The sequence below is a fragment of the Chelonia mydas genome, chromosome 17 (genome assembly GCF_015237465.2).
Source record: "Chelonia mydas isolate rCheMyd1 chromosome 17, rCheMyd1.pri.v2, whole genome shotgun sequence".
Taxonomy (NCBI): Eukaryota; Metazoa; Chordata; order Testudines; family Cheloniidae; genus Chelonia; species Chelonia mydas.
In genome coordinates this window covers 8,083,998-8,105,089 of record NC_051257.2, presented here as the reverse complement: position 1 = coordinate 8,105,089, position 21,092 = coordinate 8,083,998, and the positions used below count along the sequence as shown (strand labels likewise).

General features: G+C 46.1%; 1 protein-coding gene across 5 annotated transcripts in view; it reads left to right on the top strand.

The window, feature by feature from the left end:
* The first annotated feature begins 606 nt into the window (after window positions 1-606).
* HNF1B (HNF1 homeobox B) overlaps window positions 607-21,092 on the top strand; it is a 63,384-nt gene continuing 42,898 nt past the window's right edge. The window contains exons 1-3 of one of the 5 annotated variants that reach the window (XM_043531241.1): window positions 607-675; window positions 1,645-3,130; window positions 16,828-17,027. In XM_043531241.1, coding sequence (XP_043387176.1) covers window positions 2,787-3,130; window positions 16,828-17,027 — 544 coding nt within the window. In that variant the 5' untranslated portion in view covers window positions 607-675; window positions 1,645-2,786. Of the gene's footprint in view, window positions 676-1,462; window positions 3,131-16,827; window positions 17,028-21,092 lie in introns of those variants that run through there. The other 4 variants (XM_043531242.1, XM_037880772.2, XM_037880773.2 and 1 more) reach the window with 4 other exon arrangements.

The window sequence follows — 21,092 nt, the reverse complement described above, 5'->3', positions numbered from 1 at the left end:
CCTATTTCACCAGGGCAAATAGCGCGGGGTTGTTTGTCATTTTAAGACTCCTTTGGTTGGCGTAAGCTCTGAGGCATTCGGCCCATTGGCTCGCTCCGGTATAGTATACGTAGATCATGCCGCAAAACTTAAAATAATACAGGGCGACCAACCATTTGAAACCCAGCGCCGAGTCTAATCGATAGCTAAGGGAAAGGGATCGGTGTGTAATTACGCAGCTTAGAATCCGAGCCTTTCAATTCATCAGCAAACGAGGTAGGGAGCAGACCAGGCTTCAGGAGGGCCCCAAAGATGGTGAAACAGAGACGGGAACACGTTGCCATGTTAGGTATAAACGGATCTCGGGCAGGTGGGAAAAGGGCAGGCGTGTTTTATTCATGAAATGTCGCCAGGATCGCCTCTGCCCAGCTGCGTATTTCATAACTGTGCAACCCCAGAAGAAATCCAGGGAACGTGCAACTTGGGCCAGGAGGCCCCGCTAGACCCCACTGGGGGAGACTAGATCTCCGGGGGGGGGGGGTTATTTTAACAAACCTTTTGAACTTGCTTGTTGCTCGGCTAACTGCTCCCCTGCTTCAGGAGATCACAGCCCGGTGATCTGTGTGAACGCTGCTGTTTCCACCTAGAACACGCGGCGAGGACCAGATGGATTCGTTGGGTTCCTACTAAAGTACCGTAAGCCCAGTGTTTTCTCCCAAACCCTCTGCCACTGGACAGAAAAGATTTACCCCCCCCCCCCCCCCAGCCTTTCTCCTCCCCGCTGAACGAACGCGACGAGCTGCGCCCAGTGCCGTTGTATTTGGGCGGAAGGAGGACGGGTAAACTGGACTGCAGGCAACACAAACCAAATTGTCTTTGTGGATTTAAAACTTCAGTGGATTCTCTAGCTTTTTTCCCTCCCCACCCAGGCTCGAACATTTTTTTTTAAGAGCTCGTTTGCTTCCGGGAGTCCAGAATAAACCGAATTCCCAGTTTGAGTCACTTTTCCATTCCCTCCTTCGATTGTTTCCTATTTCGTATGATTTAATCCTTTCCCGAGATCGCTTTAAAAAATAACCCGAACCGAGTACATTTTACAAATCCCTGGAGGGACCGAGGGGGAAAAAAGGGAAATGAAAATCTCTTTACCTGGGACAGGAAACTAAACTGAGTTTTCCACCCCTGCCACGAACTGTCGTGAAACAAGAAATCTTAATTCGTTTCAAGCTCAATACATTTAAAATCATAGCTCGAAGCGTTGATTTTTGTTTTTAAAATAGCAGTTGGTTAATGCCGGGGGAAAAAAAGCATTTTCTTTACCAGCATTTCTGAGTGCAAAATATTTCCTGCGTTGAAATGCAAAAAAAAAACAAAAACAACAACAACAACAAAAAAAAAACAACAAAAAAACCCCACGGATTAAAATAAATACAGGGTTTTTTTTTTTTAAAAATGTCTAAGTTAATTCGAGCTTTTTTAAAAAAACAAACACACAATTTAAACACTAGTTTGCGTTCATTGTTTTATTTTCATACCATCAACCATGCTTTTAAAATGTCGGTCTGTTTCAAAATTCTTTTGCAGATGCAAACCCCCAAAGGAATGCTCCCCAGATATTTTACCAAATGCCCCTTTTTTATATACAAACCGATTTCTTTGTTTTAGACACACGCAACCTCAGACAAACATCCGATGGCTAGACAGACAGACGGCTACCCCTGGACTCATCCTGTGTTTTTTCTCCCCTCTCGGCTACAGCAACGATACTCGTAATAATCCCAGTGACTAAAATCTGCGCAGGTGAAGACCTAATATACACGAATATAAACCACTCCCTTTGGTTTTTTCTCTTCCTCTGGGTTTTTAAAGTTCTTGTTTCTAACCCCTACATTTGATTCCTCTTCCAATACCCCCATGAAAGGACGTGAGAAGGGAAAGTCCTGCTCTGCAGAACGAGACAGTGGGTTTGGTCTGCTTGCGCTTTTTCTTTTTAATGCAAACGCTTCGATGTTGTTTCTGTTAACAAGCTCCGACCCTCCCTCAGACACCAAATCCACATGAAAATACCAATGAAACCGAAAAGCCAAACGCAATCTTCCCCCTTGATTTTAATGGGTATATTTTGCAGACTCCCTTTCATCTGGGTTTCTTTCACAATCTGACCTGCCACCCCACACCACGCCACCACTCTCCCATCTCACCTTTCCTGGGGCAGGTAAAGAGCTCAGTTGAGCGGCTGGGGCTTTGGGTTGTTTTAAAGAGCTTTGAGTTGTTTTGCTCGAATTTACCTAATTCCTTCTCCTGGCCTCCCAAGCCGCAGCGCTGCTGCAGAAGCCTGGAGCTGGTGCACTTGGGGCTGGCTGCCTCCTTGCCCAACAAGTCCAAAGTTCAGCTAAAGTTTGGCTGATAAAAACAGAACCAATCAAAAGGTTTCGGCCACCCCTATAAACACAACGAACTCCGTCAAACCCAGGCCCAGAGCAGCAGCTCTTCTTTTCTCTCCCCCCCCCCCCGCCCCAAACCCTTTACCCACTAGCCCCCTTTCCATTTGCATCCTGCAGGAATGACTCTCCCTTCCCACTGATTTGCATATCTTATATTGCCTAATGGAGGAGATCATGGCAAGGTAGAGGTCTGCAGAGCCCTCTCAAAGGAGATTCACCAGGGCACGGAGGAGGAGCAGGTGTCTGGGGCTCACGGGGGGAATCCAAGACTTTGGGGTGTTTTTTAACCTACCTTCCCTCCCCCCACCCCACCCCTACCCTACCCCCCCCTCCCCTTCTCTCTCTCTCTCCCCTCCTGGTAAAATGGTGTCCAAGCTCAGCTCTCTGCAGCAGGAACTTCTGAGCGCTCTTCTCAGCTCCGGAGCCACCAAGGAGGCGTTGATCCAAGCCCTGGACGACATGGTGCCCACCACCAGCTTCGGGGTGAAGCTGGAAAACCTGCCCCTGTCCCCAGGCAGCGGGACGGAGGCGGACAGCAAGCCCGTCTTCCACACCCTCACCAACGGCCACAGCAAGGGCAAGCTGTCCGGGGACGAGGGCTCCGAGGACGGGGACGACTTCGACACCCCGCAGATCCTCCGGGAGTTGCAGGCGCTCAACACGGAGGAGGCCGTGGAGCAAAGAGCGGAGGTGGATCGGATGATCAGGTACAAACGGGGCTCCCTCTTCCCCCCCCCCCCCATATGCCTGCTGCCAAAGGCCCAGGTGGGATGTAGTCCCCTTGCTTTTCTGCCCCCTCCCCGGACTCTTAAACCCAGGTCACTCCAGCCCCTGGGAACCTGCCCTTCATGGTTCCCCCCCACGCAGGTAACTAGAGAATCGATTTCTAACCGCGTGTAAATGCAGCAGGAGACCCCGCGCCTGCCAGGTCACTTTCTGCCCTCCCCGCCCCGCGCTCCTGGCGTGCTGAGCCCCGGGCTCGGGCCCAGAGAGGGCACGTGTAAATCAGTACATCGGAGTGGGGCTTTTTTGTTTTGTTTTGTTTTGTTTTTTTAATGCTGAATTCCATGAAATTCTGCTCGTTTGAACTCCACTTTGTCCGAGCGGCTGTCTGCGCCCATCCGCGGTTGCTGGGCGCCTCAAACTAAACTTTAAAAAAGGAAGGAAAATCGACCCGAGGAAGTGGCGATGGGCTTGGTTGTGTTTTAAAAACTGGATTTGAAAGAGTCTCTTAAAAACCCGCTCCCGCTCCTATTTCACACCTCGCTTTGAAACCACACTGGAGCAGCCCCATACCGTGTGGCTAACCAGTAAGGTGCGGATCCTGGGATTCTTTTCCTTCCCAGTGGATTCGCGGTGGGGTTGGGGAATTTGAGGATGGAGTTAAATAGAAAATAAAAACGGACTCTGAGCAGATCCGCGCACTTCCGAGCGAGCCCGGCTGGGACGTTGGCTAACACGGAATAAAACTTTGGAGTAACTTTTCGCGTTGAGAGCCGATTCCTTGCCTGGAGCCGAGGGATGTTGATCAAACGCTGCGACGCTTCCCCGAGCTCTGTTGCCCTGACAAGGTAGTTAGTTAGTTAGTTACTAATTATCCACGTCGTTCATTGTTTCTTTTTCTTTAGCAAAATATCAACTAACCCCAGCCCGGCCCTTTACTAACCCCAGGGACTTGAACACACCAGGAAAGTCTCTAGCCGAAGGCTGCAGTGTCTTAGCGTAGAAGCGAGCAGAGAAAATACTTTTCAGGCCGCTGGTAACTTTTTTACTCTTTTTATTCTGATGCCTAATTAATTGAGCATAATTTAGCCCTTGCTAAAAACCAGCGGAAACAGCCAGACCGACCCGTGTAAGGAACGAATCCGGGTGGCAGGGCGCATTGGCGGCTCGGAGTGGGTTTTAGGGGCTGGTGTGGTTTGGAAGCGTTGCCAGTTTGGGCGCTTGCTAAGTGGAGCAGGGGATTTCTGTGCAAAGCGGGGCGGCTCTCGGAGGGAAGCAGCGAGCGAGTCGGGGCCCTTCTCTCTCCGCGGGGCGGGGAGAGTTGGACCCAGCGGCGGCTGCCCACTTCTGGGCCGCGCTGGCGCTTGTTGCACTGAGAGCTGGCGAGGGGGTTAAAGCCGCTTTGGGAGGGCCCGTCCCGGGCGTTACCTGCACCCTAGCGCCCGGAGCAACCCGAGAGCCGCCCGCGGGCTGCCCCCTTCCCTCCGCGCGCTCCGGGGCAACCCCAACCGGCCGCACGTGGAGCTGGGGGGGGGGTATTAATTTATGTCTATAAATCATCAACCGAAAGATACACACGGGGCTGCGGGGAGAGGCGGGTTATTCATTGGCGAAGCTGTAAACCTGGGGGGGGGGAGACAAAAACCCCAGGCGCGGGTGTTTTGGGTTTTTGTTTTGTTTTGTTTTTGGCCTTCTCTTATATAAATAAACACGCCCCGGAGCTGCCGGGCGGCTCCTCCAGCGCCGGGCTCGCCTCAAAGGGTGCCCAGGAAAGGAGCGAGCCCGGCCGGGGAGGGCCCGGTCCCTGAGCCCAGCTCCGGCCGCTGCCAGGCGAAGGAAGGGGTGAGAGGGGAAGGGCCGGGTCGGGACTCGCGGGGGGGGGGGCGGATCGAGCTGATTTAACCCTCTTTCCCCCCCCCCACCCAGCCCTGCAAGCGGTGCCGTTGCCCCAGCCTGGCTGCGGTGCGGGCACCGCGTGTCCCTGGCGAGCCTGGGGCCAGCGGGGCGCCCTGGGGCCATCGGGGCGCCCAGGGGCCGAGAGTGGGGCGCTGCCCTCTGACTATGGGGGCGGGGAGGACATCAAGGCCATGGGGGACGTGGGGCGGGGGTCCTGCCTGCGGGTGGGGGCGGAACCCCCCCGCACAGCCGGGTATCCTCAGCAGAAGCCCGCTGGGACTGAGGCCGTCGGGGACCGGGGAGCGCTGCGGTCCCGGAGCGGGACATGCACTCCCGTAAGGCAGCGAAATCCCCTGCCCCTCCGCTTCCAGCGACACCTGCCCCCCGCCTAAGGGGGGGAGAGGCAGAGGGGAAATGCACGGAGGCTCCCTCCTGTTTGTGTCTAAATCGGGTATTTCTAATGCACCCCGCTGTAGTCCCCAAAAGCTACAGATTGCACGTCTAGTTACCTTGATTTAAATAATACAGAGCCTCCAGGAGCCCTAACCCTGAATAACCATACAGCATAACTCCAGCAGCATTCAGTCAATCTATCAGACAGGGATTCACCGACAAAGCTCCTTTGCACCCCTCGGGAAGCACCCTCAGCTCTCTCCACACCCTCTATCTATAATGGACTATAATGCTCTGTGTAGGTGTATCTGCACCCCCTTGTTGTTTTGTGGTCCTTTGTGGGGCCCCAGTCTGGGCCCCTATTGTGCTTGGCACAGGGCTTGTATGTCATCTGCAGACACTTTACAATCTGTACATCTGAGACAATGGGGGTTGGGGGGGGGAGAAGAAGGCCGATTAGTTTAATAGTCCCTTAAAAATGACTCCGCTCAGACACCGGTGAAGATGCATTGATCAGAACAGAACATTTCCCTGTAGTGTTCAGGTTGTTTTCCAGGAGATTTGCACTCCCTGTCTTCATTTGCCTTGGTGTGCTCTCCTGCCCTTTGGTCCCTGGGATTCTCTCAGCACTCTGGCTGGAGAGGCCAGGTGTGTGACAGTCCACCCCACACTCCTCTCAGCTGTTCATTACACCTGTCTCTTATGGTGTGCCCTCTTCTAAAGTAGGTGAAGGTCTGAATTCTGCCCCCTTTCCCCAGTGACACCTGTGTAACTCCCCTAAAGCTGGTAGGTTTGCTTGGACAATAACTCTGGGCAGAATTTTGCCCTTTCAGTTCAAAGCTTGCCTCCAGCGCAAACAAGACCCACTCACTGTGCAGCATCAGCCAAAAAGCGAACAGAATGTTGGGAATCGTTAAGAGAGGGATAGAGAATAAGACAGAAAATACCATATTGCCTCTATATAAATCCATGGTAGGCCCACATCTTGACTACTGCGTACAGATGTGGTCGCCCCATTTCAAAAAAGAGATATTGGAATTGGAAAAGGTTTCAGAAAAGGCAACAAAAATGATTAGGGGTATGGAACGGCGGCCATATGAGGTGAGATTAATAAAACTGGGGCTTTTCAGCTTGGAAAAGAGATGACTAAGGGAGGAGATATGATTGAGGTCTATAAAATCATGACTGGTGTGCAGAAAGTATATAAGGAAGTGTTATTTATTCCTTCTCAGAACACAAGAATTGGAGGCTACCAAATGAAATTAATAGGCAGCAGGTTTAAAACAAACAAAATGAAGTATTTTTTCACATAATGCACAGTCAACCTGTGGAACTCCTTGCTAGAGGATGTTGTGAAGGCCAAGACTATAACAGGGTTCAAAAAAGAACTCCATAAATTCATGGAGGATAGGTCAATCAATGGCTATTAGCCAGGATGGGCAGGGATGGTGTCCCTAGCCTCTGTTTGCCAGAAGCTGGGAATGGGTGACAGGGGATGGATCACTTGATTACCTGTTCTGTTCATTCCCTCTGGAGCACTTAGCATTGGTCACTGTCAGAAGACAGGATACTGGGCTAGATGGACTTTGGTCTGACCCAGTGTGGCTGTTCTTAAGATCAGGCACACTTCCCTGAGGAAGTTCTTTTGCAAAGAACTCCCAGTTTGCTTTAAGCGGAGCCTTTGTGGTCTTGGTCATGTAGGTACCAGTGACATAGGGAAAGATAGGAGAGAGGTCCTGGAGGCCAAACTTATGATTTGGTAACAGATTAAAATCCAGGACCTCCATGGTGGCATTCTCTGAAATGCTTCCAGTTCCGCATGCAGGGCCAGTTAGACGGGCAGAATTGCAGGGTCTTGATGTGCGGATGAGATTATGGCGTTGGGAGGAGGGATTTAAGTTTGTTAGGAACTGGGGAACCTGTTGGGAAAGGAGGAGCCTATACAGGACCTAGATTGCTAGCATGTAACATTCAAAAGGTTGTAGAGGAGTTTCTAAACTAAGGGCTGGGGGAAAGCCAACAGGTGTGGAGGAGCACATGGTTAGGACAAATGCATCCCTTAGTTGGGGACTTATTAAAGGGGAGATTTTATAACCCGGTAAAGAGGAGAGGATAGAAGTTGATAAAGTACTGGTGGGAATTGAAGGGAAACAGTCAAACAAAAAAGAGCCCCAATCAATGACATCACATAAAGGCAGATAACTAAATATTGACACAGTTTGTAAGTGTTTGTATATAAATGCAAGAAGTCTAAATGGGGATACTGATATAATTAGCATCACAGAAACTTGGTAGAATGACGATAACCAATGGGACATGGTAATACCAGGGTACAAATTATATTGGAATGACTGAGTAGGTTGCTTTGGGGTGGGAGTGGCACTATATGTGAAAGAAAACCTAGAATAAAATATAGTAAAAATCTTCAAATGAATCACATGGTACCACAGAATCTCTCTGGCTAGAAACGCTTGAATAATAAGAGGAGGAAGCGGTAGAAGTACACTGCCAACCACCTCACCCTCATGGTGACTGTGAAATGCTCAGGGAGATTAGAGGGGCTATAAAAACAAAACCTCCTATATTAATGGCGGATTTCAACTCTCCCAGTAGGGACTAGGAACATGTCACCTCAGGATGGGATGCAGAGATTAAGTTTCTAGACACCATTAATGACTGCTTCTTGAAGCACCTAGACCTGGAACCCAAAAGGGGAGAGGCAATTTTTGATTTAGTCCTACGTGGTTCACAGGTTCTGCTCCAAGAAGTGAATATAGCTGAACCGCTTTGTAACAGCGACCATAATGTAATTGAATTTAACATCCATGTAGGGGGGGAAATACCAAAGCAACCCATTCCAATGGCATTTAACTTCAAAAAGGGGAACTACACACAAATGAGGAGGCTAGTTAAATGGAACTTAAAAGGAACAGTCACAAGAGTAAAATGCCTGAAAGCAGCGTGGAAACTTTTTAAAAACACCATAATGGAGGCTGAAACAACATACATACCATTAATAATAAATATTTAAGTACCTCATGAGCAGGAAGCCTGCCAAACAATCAGTGGGACCACGGGATGATTGCAGTGCTACAGGAGCACTCAAAGGAAGAACTGTCTGTTGAAGAGAAGCTAAATGAATTCTCTGATTTGCTCTTCACTGCAGAGGATGTGAGGGAGATTCCCACACCTGAGCCATTATGACAAATCTGAGGAACAGTCCCAGTTTTGAGGTGTCAATAGAGGAGGTTTTGGAACAAATTTTTAAATTGAACAGTAGTAAGTCACTGGGACCAAGTGGTATTGACCCAAGAGTGCTGAAGGAATTCTGATATGAAATTGCAGACCTACTAACAGTGTTCTGTAACCTGTCAATTAAATCAGCCTCTGTACCAGATGGCTGATGGATAACTAATGTAATGCCAATTTTTAAGAAAGGTGATCCTGGCAATTACAGGCTGGCAAGCCTAACTTCAGTACTAAGCATATTGGTTCAACCATAGTAAAGAAGAGAATTATCAGACATTTAGATGAACAGGATATGTTAGGGAAGAGTCACATGGTTTTTTGTAAAGGGAAACCATGCCTCCCCAATCTATTAGAATTCTTTGAGGATGTCAACAAATATGTGGACAAGGGTGTTTCAGTGGATACAGCGTACTTGGACTTCCAGAAAGCCTTTGGCAAAGTTCCTCAGCAAATGCTTTGAAGCAAAGTAAAGAGGGATGGATCAGTAACTGGTTAAAAGACAGAAAACAAAGGGTAGGAGTAAATGGTTAGTTTTCACAGCGGAGAGAGGTAAATAGCAGGTATCTGTACTGGGACCAGTGCTGTTCAACATATTCATAAATGATCTGAGAAAAAATTAAACAGTTAGGTGGCAAATTTTTTGAAGATATGAAATTACTGAAGATAAGTCCAAAGCAAACTGCAAAGAGTTATGAAGGGATCTCACAAAACTGGGTGATTGAATTTCATCTGCCAGATTGTTGCCCAATGTTGATAAATGCAAAGTAATGCACACTGGAAAACCATAATCCTAACTATACATACAAAATGACGGGGTCTAAATTAGCTGTTACCACTCAAGAAAGAGATCTTGGAGTCACTGTGGAGAGTTCTCTGAAAACATCTGCTCGATGTGCAGCAGCAGTCAAAAAGCGAACAGAACGTTAGGAACCATCAGGAAAGAGATAAAGAAGACAGTAAATGTAATGCCACTATATAAATCCATGGTACCCCACACCTTGAATACTGAGTGCACTTCTGGTTCCCCCAACTCAAAAATGATAGATTAGAAATTGGGAAAAGTACAGAGAAGGGCAACAAAAACGATTCTGGGTGTGGAACAGCTTCCATGCGAGGCGACATTAAAAAGACTGGGGCCGTTCAGCTCGGAAAAGAGACGACGGGGGGGACGGACATGAGAGAGGTCTATAAAATCATGAGCAGTGTGGAGAAAACGAATACAGAAGAGTGTTGTTCACCCCTTCACATAGCACAAGAACCAGGAGTCACCCACTGCAATGAATAGGCAGCAGGTTTAAAGCGAGCAAAAGGAAGTACTTCACACAGTGCACCACCTGTGAAACTCATTCCCAGGGGATGTTGTGAAGGCCAAAAGTATAACTGGGTTCAAAACTGAACTAGCTGAGTTCATGGAGGACAGGTCTATCAATAACTGTTCGCCAAGATGGTCAGGGATGCAGCCCCATGCTCTGTGTGTCCCTAAGCCTCTGACTGCCAGAAGCCGGGACTGGAAGACAGGAGATGGATCACTCGATAGATTGTCCTGTTCTTTTCATTCCCTTTGAAGCATCTGGCACCAGCCACTGCTGGAAGGACACTGGGCTACATGGGTCTGACCCAGTATGGCTGCTCATACGTACTTGGAGAGGGAGCTGGGGTATAAGAATAAGTAACCATTTCAGTTATGCTGAACTAAATCCATCCCTGCTGTGATTCCATTGACTTCGACTGGGTTTTGCCTAAGGCGTTGTAGTAGTCGCCCCACCACCTCTGGTCAGAGAATAATAGTTTCTGGCACAATCCCCGCTGTGCCTTCTTCTGTGTGGCCCCTTCTGGATAGTGCAGCCACATCTACCAGGCTCCTATTCTATCCAAATGTAAATCCTCTTAAAGACCCACTTCTTCCATGCTGCTTACAGTGACTTTGGCTTACCCATATCTAAATTGCCTTTTGCTGTTTGACTTCCCTTGTCTTCGGCCTACTTGTCCATTTGTGATTGTGAGCTCTGTGGAGCAGAGATTGTCCTTGAGAGTTGGGATGGTGCACAGCACATGGCTGGTGCTATCCTCAGTAAATAATAATAATTAATTAATAATGATGACGGTTGAATGACTCCGGCTAAGAGGGACATGTGACTGCTACATGCAAACAATAGGAATTCGCTCTATGCACTCTGCTGCTGAGGTGCGCAAAAATCCACCTATAACTGGAAGGTGAGGTGAGAAATGGCTGGCGAAATATCTGCTGGTGTAGAGGCAGCCTTTCGATGTAGTATAAAGAAGTCTGTTTAAAATAAAAGGGTAAGGGTTGACTGAACATCACACACCTTAGGAGCTTTTAAGCCTTTGCGTGTGTACCAAGAGATACAGATTAGATAGACGGTCTATGCAGAGAGCCTGGTTTATAATCCAAGAGTATAAATTCTTGGCATATTTCTCTGAGGATGTTGTCAAGAGATTTATTTACCTCTTTTCAAGGCTGGAGTGGGGGGGCGGGGGTGAGAGAGGGAGGGAATCCTTGGAAAGAAGCTTCATGTGACCTCAACAATGCAACTTAGCTATGAACAGGCAACCTCCGCTCAGAAGACTAGGCATGGTTTTAGAAAATCACTGGTTTGAGTCATGCATTCACAGACAAATTATTGTTAGTTATTTTTACTTAGGGATGAACTTCCAGTGACGTCAATAGGAGGAGTTTTGGATGGACAAGGAACGCAGGATCAGGCCCATTATCTGCTTTGAGAAAACCATGGAATGCTACGCACGTGGAGGGAGTTAAGGTCCAGATTCATGGTGGGGGGTCAAGATGTTCCGTTCACACCAGCTGAAGATCGGGCTCCGAAAATCTAGCTTAATTTAGTATGAAGTTAACCAGTTTCTCTTAGAAATGCTGAGTTACTATATTTTAGTAACTTTATTGTTCAGTAATTTTTTAAAATCATTCATCTGAGATAAGCCAATGACAGCCAAAGAAAATCCGTATACAGATTGGAAGCAGTGTGGTCTGTCTAGTGGGTAGAGCACTGGATTGGGACTCAGGAGATCTGGGTTCCTATTCCTGGCTCTGGCCTTTTGTGTGACCATGGGCAAATCACTTCCCCGCCCTGTGTTTGTTTCCCCTTTTGTAAGATGGGAATAGCGATACTGCCCTCCTTTTATAAAGCAGTTTGAGATGGATGGATGAAAAGTGTAATATAAGAGTGTATATATGAGTCACTTCCTGCTCTCTTCGTCATCTTCCCAGGTAACAGGAAAGCAATGGAGCTTTCTTGCCTCTTACAGTAGCCGGGGCTTTTATAGATAATTCTCTGTATAATCTTGAATGCTCTTCGCCTTTGATAAATAGAACCCAGCTCTTAAAATGATGAGCTCTTTAAGAATCTTTAAATAAATATGTGCAATAAAATGATTCCTCTAGAGGAACACAGAAGCAAGGGAGGGCAAGTCTTGTGAGCCAGACGTTCAATTTCCAGCAACGACCAGCCACATCAAGAATAGAGGCTGTGACCAGAGTAGTTTACAGTTTTTCTGGATCTCTGTGTACCTGTAATCCCCGTGCAGAGTGGGAAAGACCTGGCTAGATTAATGTGGATTTGCAACCAAGACAGACTGCTGCTGGATCACCTTGATCATACAGGGAGAGAGGTGACCCATAACAAAGGTATAAATTGGGGAGGGCCAGCACAATCTGAACTTTGATAATAGGAACCCTTCGGGACTCAGTCTTCCCATAGCTAGGGGTAGTTGCGATGACAGCACAGAGCCAGGCAGAACTGCACAATAATCTGTAGGGAATAATTGACTGAATAGATTTCTTTCTCTTCATAAGAAATTCCCCCCTTCCCCCGATGTATTCACCGTTCCAAATTCTTCACTGAACACTTTCCACAAATGATCCTTGGTTGGTAGGGTGTTTTTTGTTTGTTTGCTTGCTCGTTTGTTTGTTTTGCAAGCATTTCATTTAGGGTGTTCAACATTTGAGATATTTTGGCTAGTGCTGACTGGAGGCAGGTCATGTAGCATTGTTTCTGTTCACTGGCTGGATTAGTGTAACCCTTAAAATCCGGTCTGTGGTGGTGGTAAAGTTCCAAACTCACTTTCTGAAAAAAGTCTCTAGTACTGGCTTAAAGTTTACTGCTTAGGTGAATATTTCCGCCAGTCTACTCGCTTGCTACACTATAAATGGAACGTGATGTAGAAACAGCTGGGGCAAGCCAGTTATTATCGTCTTTAATTCAAATGTCTATTCCTGTAAGAGATTTGGGGGGAATGTGTCATCTCTGTTGATGAAGTATAAGAAATGTGAGGATGTCACCCAAATTAGGGACGATAAGCGCAGGACAAATACCTCTGTAGGAGGAGGATGGGAGGCAGTCCTGGTCCTGATTGTCTTTCCCACTGATTTCATTGGCTCCACTTGCAGATAATACAAATCAGATTTGACTCTACAATTTTTATGTTGGGGGAATGGGGCAGCTCGGTTTTCTGCACCGTGAATGAAGATTTCCCCAGATGGTCTGGACCTGGAAGTCTGTCACAACCCTAATGTAACGGTGTTTGCTACAGTTAAGTGTTTGCAGGATTGACCCTGTAAGCACATGAGTAACTCAACTTATGGGAATAGTTCAATTGAACGGTGCTTCCCTGCTCAGGTTTTTACAGGTTTGAGGACATGGCATGAAATATAGAGCAGCAGTTTTCAACCGGGGGACTGGGGCTCCCTGGGGGGGCCGTGAGCAGGTTTCAGGGGGTCTGCCAAGCAGGGGTGGCATTAGACTTAATGGAACCCAGGGCAGAAAGTTCAAGCCCCGCCATGTAAGCCTGGGGCCCTGAGCCCCACTACCTGGGGCTGAAGCTGAAGCCTGAGCAACTTAGCTTTGTGGGGCTCCCTATGGCATGGGGCCCCAGGCAATTGCCCTGCTTGCTACCCCCTGATGCTGGCTCTGGCTTTTAATCTACTGGATATGCAGAAAAACAGTTGTTGTGGCATCAGGGGGTCATGAAGTTTTTATAGCATGTTGGCGGGGGGGAGGGGGACTCAGAAAGAAAAAGGACCCCCGATGTAGAGCAAAGTCAGTAAGTTCTGAAAACTCACAATTACGGTAATTACAGTTGCCAGTCAATGAGACGCCACTCTCAAGCCACCTTATATATGTTCTGGGTCTTTCTATATTTCTATACATGAGTCTTTCGATATTTCACTGATGTGTGGATTGTCTCCATCCAATTCTGTTTAAATGGACTTTGAACGTCATTTACAATCATATAATTTAATCTTGAAGCTGTTTGTAACAAACCCTTAGAAACCAATGTTTTCCTCCATCGTATGTGTGCACACATTTGGTATTGGGGAGGGCTGTCCTTAAGCGCTAGGTTATGGCAGCGTATCTCTTGGGGACGGGGCCCACCTTTTTGCTCTCTGTTTGGACAGCGCCTAGACAGGGACTCCTAAGCACTGGTGCAATAATAACAATGTGCAAGTATGTATCATACATACCATGATGTCATATGAATGAATGAATATGTAGGGAAAAAGTCACTGACATACTCCTTTTGAAAAAGTCACCAAAATAATTTGAGGGACTTCATTAATGGCTGGAGCAAAATTAAGGGGTAGGGTGTCAAATTTTGAGTCTACTATACTGTGTTGGATCCTGCATTCCATAATCAATACACCCCAAACTCCTATTATTATTATTATTTGATTTAATTATTTATTATTTTGTTATTTTTATTACAATAGCATCTAGGAACCCCAGTCATGAGCCAAGACCCCATTGTGCTAGGTGCTGTACAAACACAGAACAACCACTGGGAATTTTCAGTACTTTGAGAAAGCAGGATTGGGCGTAATTGTTAAATAAAATAGTTATTGTTTTAGAGGGGAAATGAGGGAAAAGTGCACTATTATAACAAAATTTTTCCGAACTCACTTTCACATTGTTTACCAGTAGCTTTGTTTTTAAGCTGCTTTCAGGACAAAAGGTAAGAAATCTATGGGATTTTTTTTTCCTTGACAAGTTGAAGGATCCAAAATAACAAATAAATTTAAAAATGCAGTTGGATGGTTATTCCAAGTAAAATATTAGAATATCTCATTATTTTAGTACACAACTGTGACCAAGTTCATGATCAAAAATGGTTTTTCAGCATAAACCACTTCCTTTTAGTTCACCGTCCTTGTCTATAAAAATCCAATCATCTTAAATAATTGAAATGTATTTTTGCATATTAACCTGTCTTTACAATAACTGCCCTTAGCAGATTTAACAGTATTTACCATGTAATGTATTTGTTTAGAATGATATGCACCCCAAAAAAGAATGATTGGCCAGACATTGGAGGTGCCCTGGAAATAATTTAAAAATACATTAAAATCAGGTCCTGATCCTGCAAATACCGATACACATGCAGCCTTGCAAAGCCCAAGCATTAAAATCATGAGACGTGGCTCAAAAATAATCAGATTTTAAAAAATAATAAATTTGTCTTCTGGTTTTTAAATTAACAGTGTATTGGGCTCATGTTTTCGGGCTTCCTGCTGCTACCATGAGGGCTGAAAATATAACTTTTGTAAATGAAAGCTGAGATTCTCACATAATCACTTACTCCAGGAGCTGAGAATTTAAGGGAAGAAACCAAGAAATGTTTGTGATAAAATCCGTAACAGCTGGCAACACTGCTTAAACACTGAGTACCCCGGTTGACTGCAAGGGAACTATTGAGAGTGTATAAGGTTACGCATGTGCCCGAATCCATTGGAGAATTTGGGGTCTTCATATTCAACCATAATTACAGTGCAGCACTACAATCCAATATAACCTTCCACGGAGGGAACTCAGAAGCTCAAATCACCTTCTCCCTCCTACAGTTCTCCAGGCTTATAATTTCTGTCATCCTGGTTTTAAAACCCTGGGGGGAAACATGAGCTTTGCAACATGCCCTGAAGGTCCTCAGAATTGGGCTTTTCAGACCCAAGTCCAAATGTCCACTCTGACTTGAAGCAAACTTTCATAAGCTCTGCCCTGTCTTGGCTTGCTAGAGCCCAGAGTTGTGAAGCATCTGCTGAGCTATTTCTTTACTCAGATTTTGGAGAAGGCAGCAGGATCATAGGAGGCCTTAGGAGTAAGGTGTGAGTCTCACTAGTAATGAAGGGCAAAAATATTTACCATTATAAAGCTATTGTTGGATGTGATTTGTAACGCACCTTAAAGCTGCAAAGGTCTGGGTCTCAACAAAGGCAGTGTTCTGTGCTGTCACACTCCCAATGATCTTCAGTTCTTTTGGGGATCACTCATTAATGCCGCGTGAAAGGGCATAGAACAGAGGCTAGGTAAAAAGAAAAATGTCCAATTTTCACAAAATTAGAAATCTTCGCTATCTGCTGTGTTTATGGAGGGAACTCCCATTATGGAACCTGGAGCTCCCCGTTGTTCATACATATCAAGGGGAGGGATTATTATTACCATTACTACTCAGACTTAATGCTTCTGTTGGACCTTTTGTTCAAGGATGATGGATCTCAAAATGCTTCATTAAGCCTTGCAACACCCCTATGAAGCAAGCAAGTTTTATTTCTATTTTACCGATGAGTAAACTGAGCCACAGACCGAGATTAGGTGGCTAGACAGAGGTGTGAAGCTGGGAATGGAACCTAGAGCTCCTGACTCTGTCCCTTGCTTTAACCACTGGGCAACATTATCAAATTTACTTTTCACCCAGCTGAGGTTATTCCTACTGGAAGCGGGATGTGACCGGAAGGCGTAAATTTGTGGATCAAATACTAGAGGGTCAGATTGAGATTAAGGGACTGATCCTGCCCCCTTTGGAGTGAAGGGTCTTCCAGGGCAGCAGGGTGAGATCTGTCCTTGTGCAGGGCTCATGGATAGAGTGATTTTTAAGGAGGCCGACCCATCATCAGTGAAACTGCCCAACTTGGGCAATTGCAAGGAAATCCTGTTGTGGGGTTTGGGATGCCCACCTGTAATGGATTCTGGCTTCCCTCGTGCATTCAAAAGGCCTAATGCTGCCATCCTACTGGTAATAGATTCTTAGCCATCAGCCTGAGGTTTTTGTCATTGGAATAAGCTCACCCTGGGCACCCCCCCTCCCAGACCAAACTCACTGTTTGTTTCCCCTGTAGTGAGGACCCCTGGCGGGCGGCGAAAATGATCAAAGGTTACATGCAGCAGCACAACATCCCCCAGAGGGAGGTGGTGGACGTCACAGGCCTGAATCAGTCTCACCTCTCCCAGCACCTCAACAAGGGAACACCCATGAAAACGCAGAAGCGGGCAGCCCTCTACACCTGGTACGTCCGGAAGCAGAGGGAGATTCTCAGACGTAAGTAGTCTGCTCTCGATGGCCTTGTTCCTTCCGGCCTGGGCGCCGCGGCTCGTTACCCTGCAGATCTGCTCTGAAAAGTTACTGTATAGTGGGGCTTCGTGTTTCTATTGATACCTCGGTCCAGTCAAGCACACGTTTGGCTTTAAACCCCTGATTTAACAGGGCCACATGGTTCAAGTCAAGCATGTGCGTAGTGATTTGCTGCATAGGCATGGATTTACACACTTAAAGTTAACCAAGTGATGAAAACGCTTTGCTGAATCGGGGCTTGAGTCTCTCGGTGGTTTCTGTATCAGATGTTCTCAGTCCATCAATGAAATGAAGCAGGTAGAAAATGAATTATCCCCCCCTTTTTTTCATAGTCAAATCATAGTTTATGATTTACTGAGTTTACATAGTTTACATAGTTTTACATAGTTTACATTTACATAGTTTACTGAGACATTTCATGCCTTGAAGCATGCATAACGTCCTGATTTAGCTGTCCATGTGATCACCACAGCTCCTTGGTAGTGCCATTGCTCAAAGGATTATACTGCATTTTTGGTGCTTTGTTTGAAATTTTACGGCATAAAATTAAAAAAAAAAAAAGAGATACGTCTTAAGTACATGTTTTTTGAAAAAGCCCATAAGAAATACAGTGAAGCCCACTGAGCAGCAACGTTCAACTTCCATGTAGCCCCCATTAAAATCACTTTGAATTGCCCCATGTATGTGTTACAATTAGAACCAGACAAATAATTCATAAGGAACACCTGATTTAGATGACTTTTGCCTCTCTGTCTGCAGCTTCTCACATTTATTCATTATTCACAAATATGTGGGAAATATTTTCTTCAAATAATCCTTGGTCTGTGGCTTGTTTCTGAACAGTTTGTTGGGAGGATTCTAAACTCAAGCTGATTTGATTGGACACATAAGTCATCTGATATTATTTCTGTTCCCGGATTGCAAGGGTGTGACTCTTAGAATCAAATTTCTGCGGGGGAATACTTATGCTCTTTGGCCCCAGCTGAGCCTAACTCAAATACCGTGAAGGGTCCCAGCCGCTTCAGTGGGGTTAGTCATGTGCTTCGTTAGGCACATGCATAAGTATCTTTCTGAATTAGGGCCTCGGAATATTTTTATAACGCTTGCTTAAAACTTGCTGTTGCCCTGGATGTTCCAATCAGTGAACTTATTTGCAGCAGTATTTGTGGGAAATGAACCTTTAAAAAGGGGGATGTGAACACAGCAGAAAAAAATCTGTTTTTTCAGAGATGTGACTACTTGAGGAAATCTTTTTGGGGCAATATTTTCCAGTACTCTAGCTTATTTTCTCTAGCAATATTTTCCAGTACTCCAGTACTTATCATGTTTGCCAGGCTGTTAGGAATCTTCCCCTGGATTCTTAAAGTGGCAATGACAAATGCCTTGGACAAAAACTGTAGTTTTAGTATATTGATAGAAATATAGTTGTCAATTTAAAAAAAATCATTGAAATCAGCTGCGTTTTTTTGCCTGAATATAAACATCCCTCTGCAGTGTTTTACAAACAAGTGGTTGGTTACAGCCTTGTGCTAATGCATGAGAATCAGAAAGTTTAATATCTTGGATAATGGAACAAAGAGCAATAATGAGTGTAGGTTTATATGGTGAGACTCACCCTCATGCAGAAGTGCAACTGAGCACACCTTAAGCTTAGGGTTTGTGGGACTTTAAATGGTGCTGAAACTGATTAATTTCACCCACAAAGACTAGGCCTTGCCAGAGAAACTGGTTACTTCGTGATAGAATTAGTCAGCAGGTGATGGGAGCTCAGTGAACATGACATATTTGGATCTTAGTAAAGCATTTGCTACAGCATCTGTGAGAGGCCAGGAACAAAAAATAGAAGCGGGATCGACTGATGAAGTCTGATCCTGATCCCACTGGTGGGATTTGTCATTGAATTCAGTGCGAATGGGAACAGATCCTAGAAGTAAATACGCATAACTTTTAAGTGATCAGTAAGTTGGGGCACATGAATTTGCACATGTTTGAAGGAGGGAGATGATTTTGGGGGTAGCTTGGGGTGATGGGCTGAAATTAAGAAAGAGAACTTTCCTGAGTGGACAGGGCAAGGGACTGGGTGACCTCGTTCTTGACTATTCTGATGTCCCTGTCCAAACGAAATGAAGTACAAACTAAATGAAGCAAGCAGCCAGCCCAAGTGGTGGAAAGTTAATTAGAATTTTAAAATTCTTTGCTTTAATGATCTAAGGCCAAGTTTGTAGCTATATATGGAAGGACAGTAGTGTTTCCTCCCCCATTCCTTTTAAAGGAGCGTGGCCCCTTTTAAAACAAAAATCCCTAAAATTCCTGGGTGCTGCATTTCCATGTTTCCTGCAGTGATTCTTAGGCAATGAAGAATGCAGCAAGGTTTCAGGTTCTTCCTGTGGCCTTCTTTAACAATCCAAATCTACAAGGGCCCAATCTCGCTTGTGCCATCGAGTTGAATGGCCCCACAGACCTCTACTTTACTCATGTAATTAGTCCTTACTTCTGCAGTTCATCTCATTGAATCCAACTGGGGCTATCCACGTGAGTCAAGGTTTGCCGGGGTTGAGCCCTAAACTGTGTCTTAACAAGTAGTTCAGCACTTGTCCTCCCAACGGGATGGAGTATCGGTCTATTTCAGGAAGATACGGAGCCCAGAAAGTCTTTCAAACTGAATGTCATTGCTTTGAAAATCCACCTAGAGGGAAAAAATACCAACCCCCTGCTCCAACCTTGGCCTCTGTTTTCTGCTTCTCTTGTTGTTGTCCCAAGGGAAAAGCTATTATAAAAAGAGGGAGAATTTCCCTGCAAAACCGAGAATAATAAAACCGGCCATCAATCTCCCTTTACTGCTGCGCTGACAGGCCCCAGCTCTGTGGCAGGCAGGCATGGAAGGTCACCCGTTCTCCTCATGCCTCTGCTGAGCTGCATTGCCCAAGGTGTTCGGTTTTGGAAATGGCGATCCCGCTGCATACATGGGTTGATTTAAGCTTCCTTATTGCTGTAGGAGTGTGTGTGTGTTTCCCATTAATTTGAAATGGAGCTGTATCAAAGGAGGGGAGTTCTTTAGGAACAAAGAGAGGCAGAATTCGGGGGGGATCTTTGAAGTCTGACTGCCTAACTCATAATGTATTAGTCTAAGTTTACAGAATCCCCCACCCCCGAACAAGTACATGGCAGGCACAGAAAGCCAGGCCATGAATATGTATGGCCTGCATATGACTTCTCATTAAGGGAGCTGCCACACAGCTCAGTGAGCCTCATACATATCCATAATAATTTTAGAACATGCATCTGCGGCTGTGTCTTGGCATAGGCATGGGAAGGCATTTCGCAGATTAGCTGCAGTCGCAAGATGGAGAGGTGAAGCTCAGAGAAAAGCCACATATTCGGGAAAGCTGGACCTGTGCCCTACGGAACCTTCTCTGAACTGCCAAAAATTCTGAACTTCCCACCCGCAGTCGTTGGTCATTGTCTTGGGACTCTGCACTTCCAGGTCCCAGCTTGGTGCAGAGGGGAGAGAACCTGGTCTCATAAGATTTCCAGCCTGGCTTTGCAAACCTAAGAGATTTGCACAGAGAATCTTCCAAATCCTTGGATGCGTTCTCTGAACTTTGAATGGAACAACTGACCCTTTCAGATTAGCCCATGGCTACTTGATTATTACTGCATACTTGTAGCATCTTGAAGCCCTGACGTGGGGCTGGTCTACACAATGTTAGGTCGGCCTAACTACATTGCTCAGAGCAGTGAAAAATGTCACACGCTGTGCAATGTAATTAAACTGAGCTATGCTTCAGTGTAGACACTGCTAGGTAGACTGAAGAATTCTTCCATCCACCTAGTTACTGCTTCTCGGAGGGGTGGATTTACTACAACAATGGAAGAACCCCTACACCTAGTAAGAGACAGTCCCTGCCCTGGAGAGCTCACCCTCAAGACAGACAAATGGTGGGCGCTGGGGGAACTGAGGCACAGAGAAACTGAGTGACTTATCCAAGATTGCCCTTGGCACCTTTCTCTTGAGTTGATATCTGCTCCATT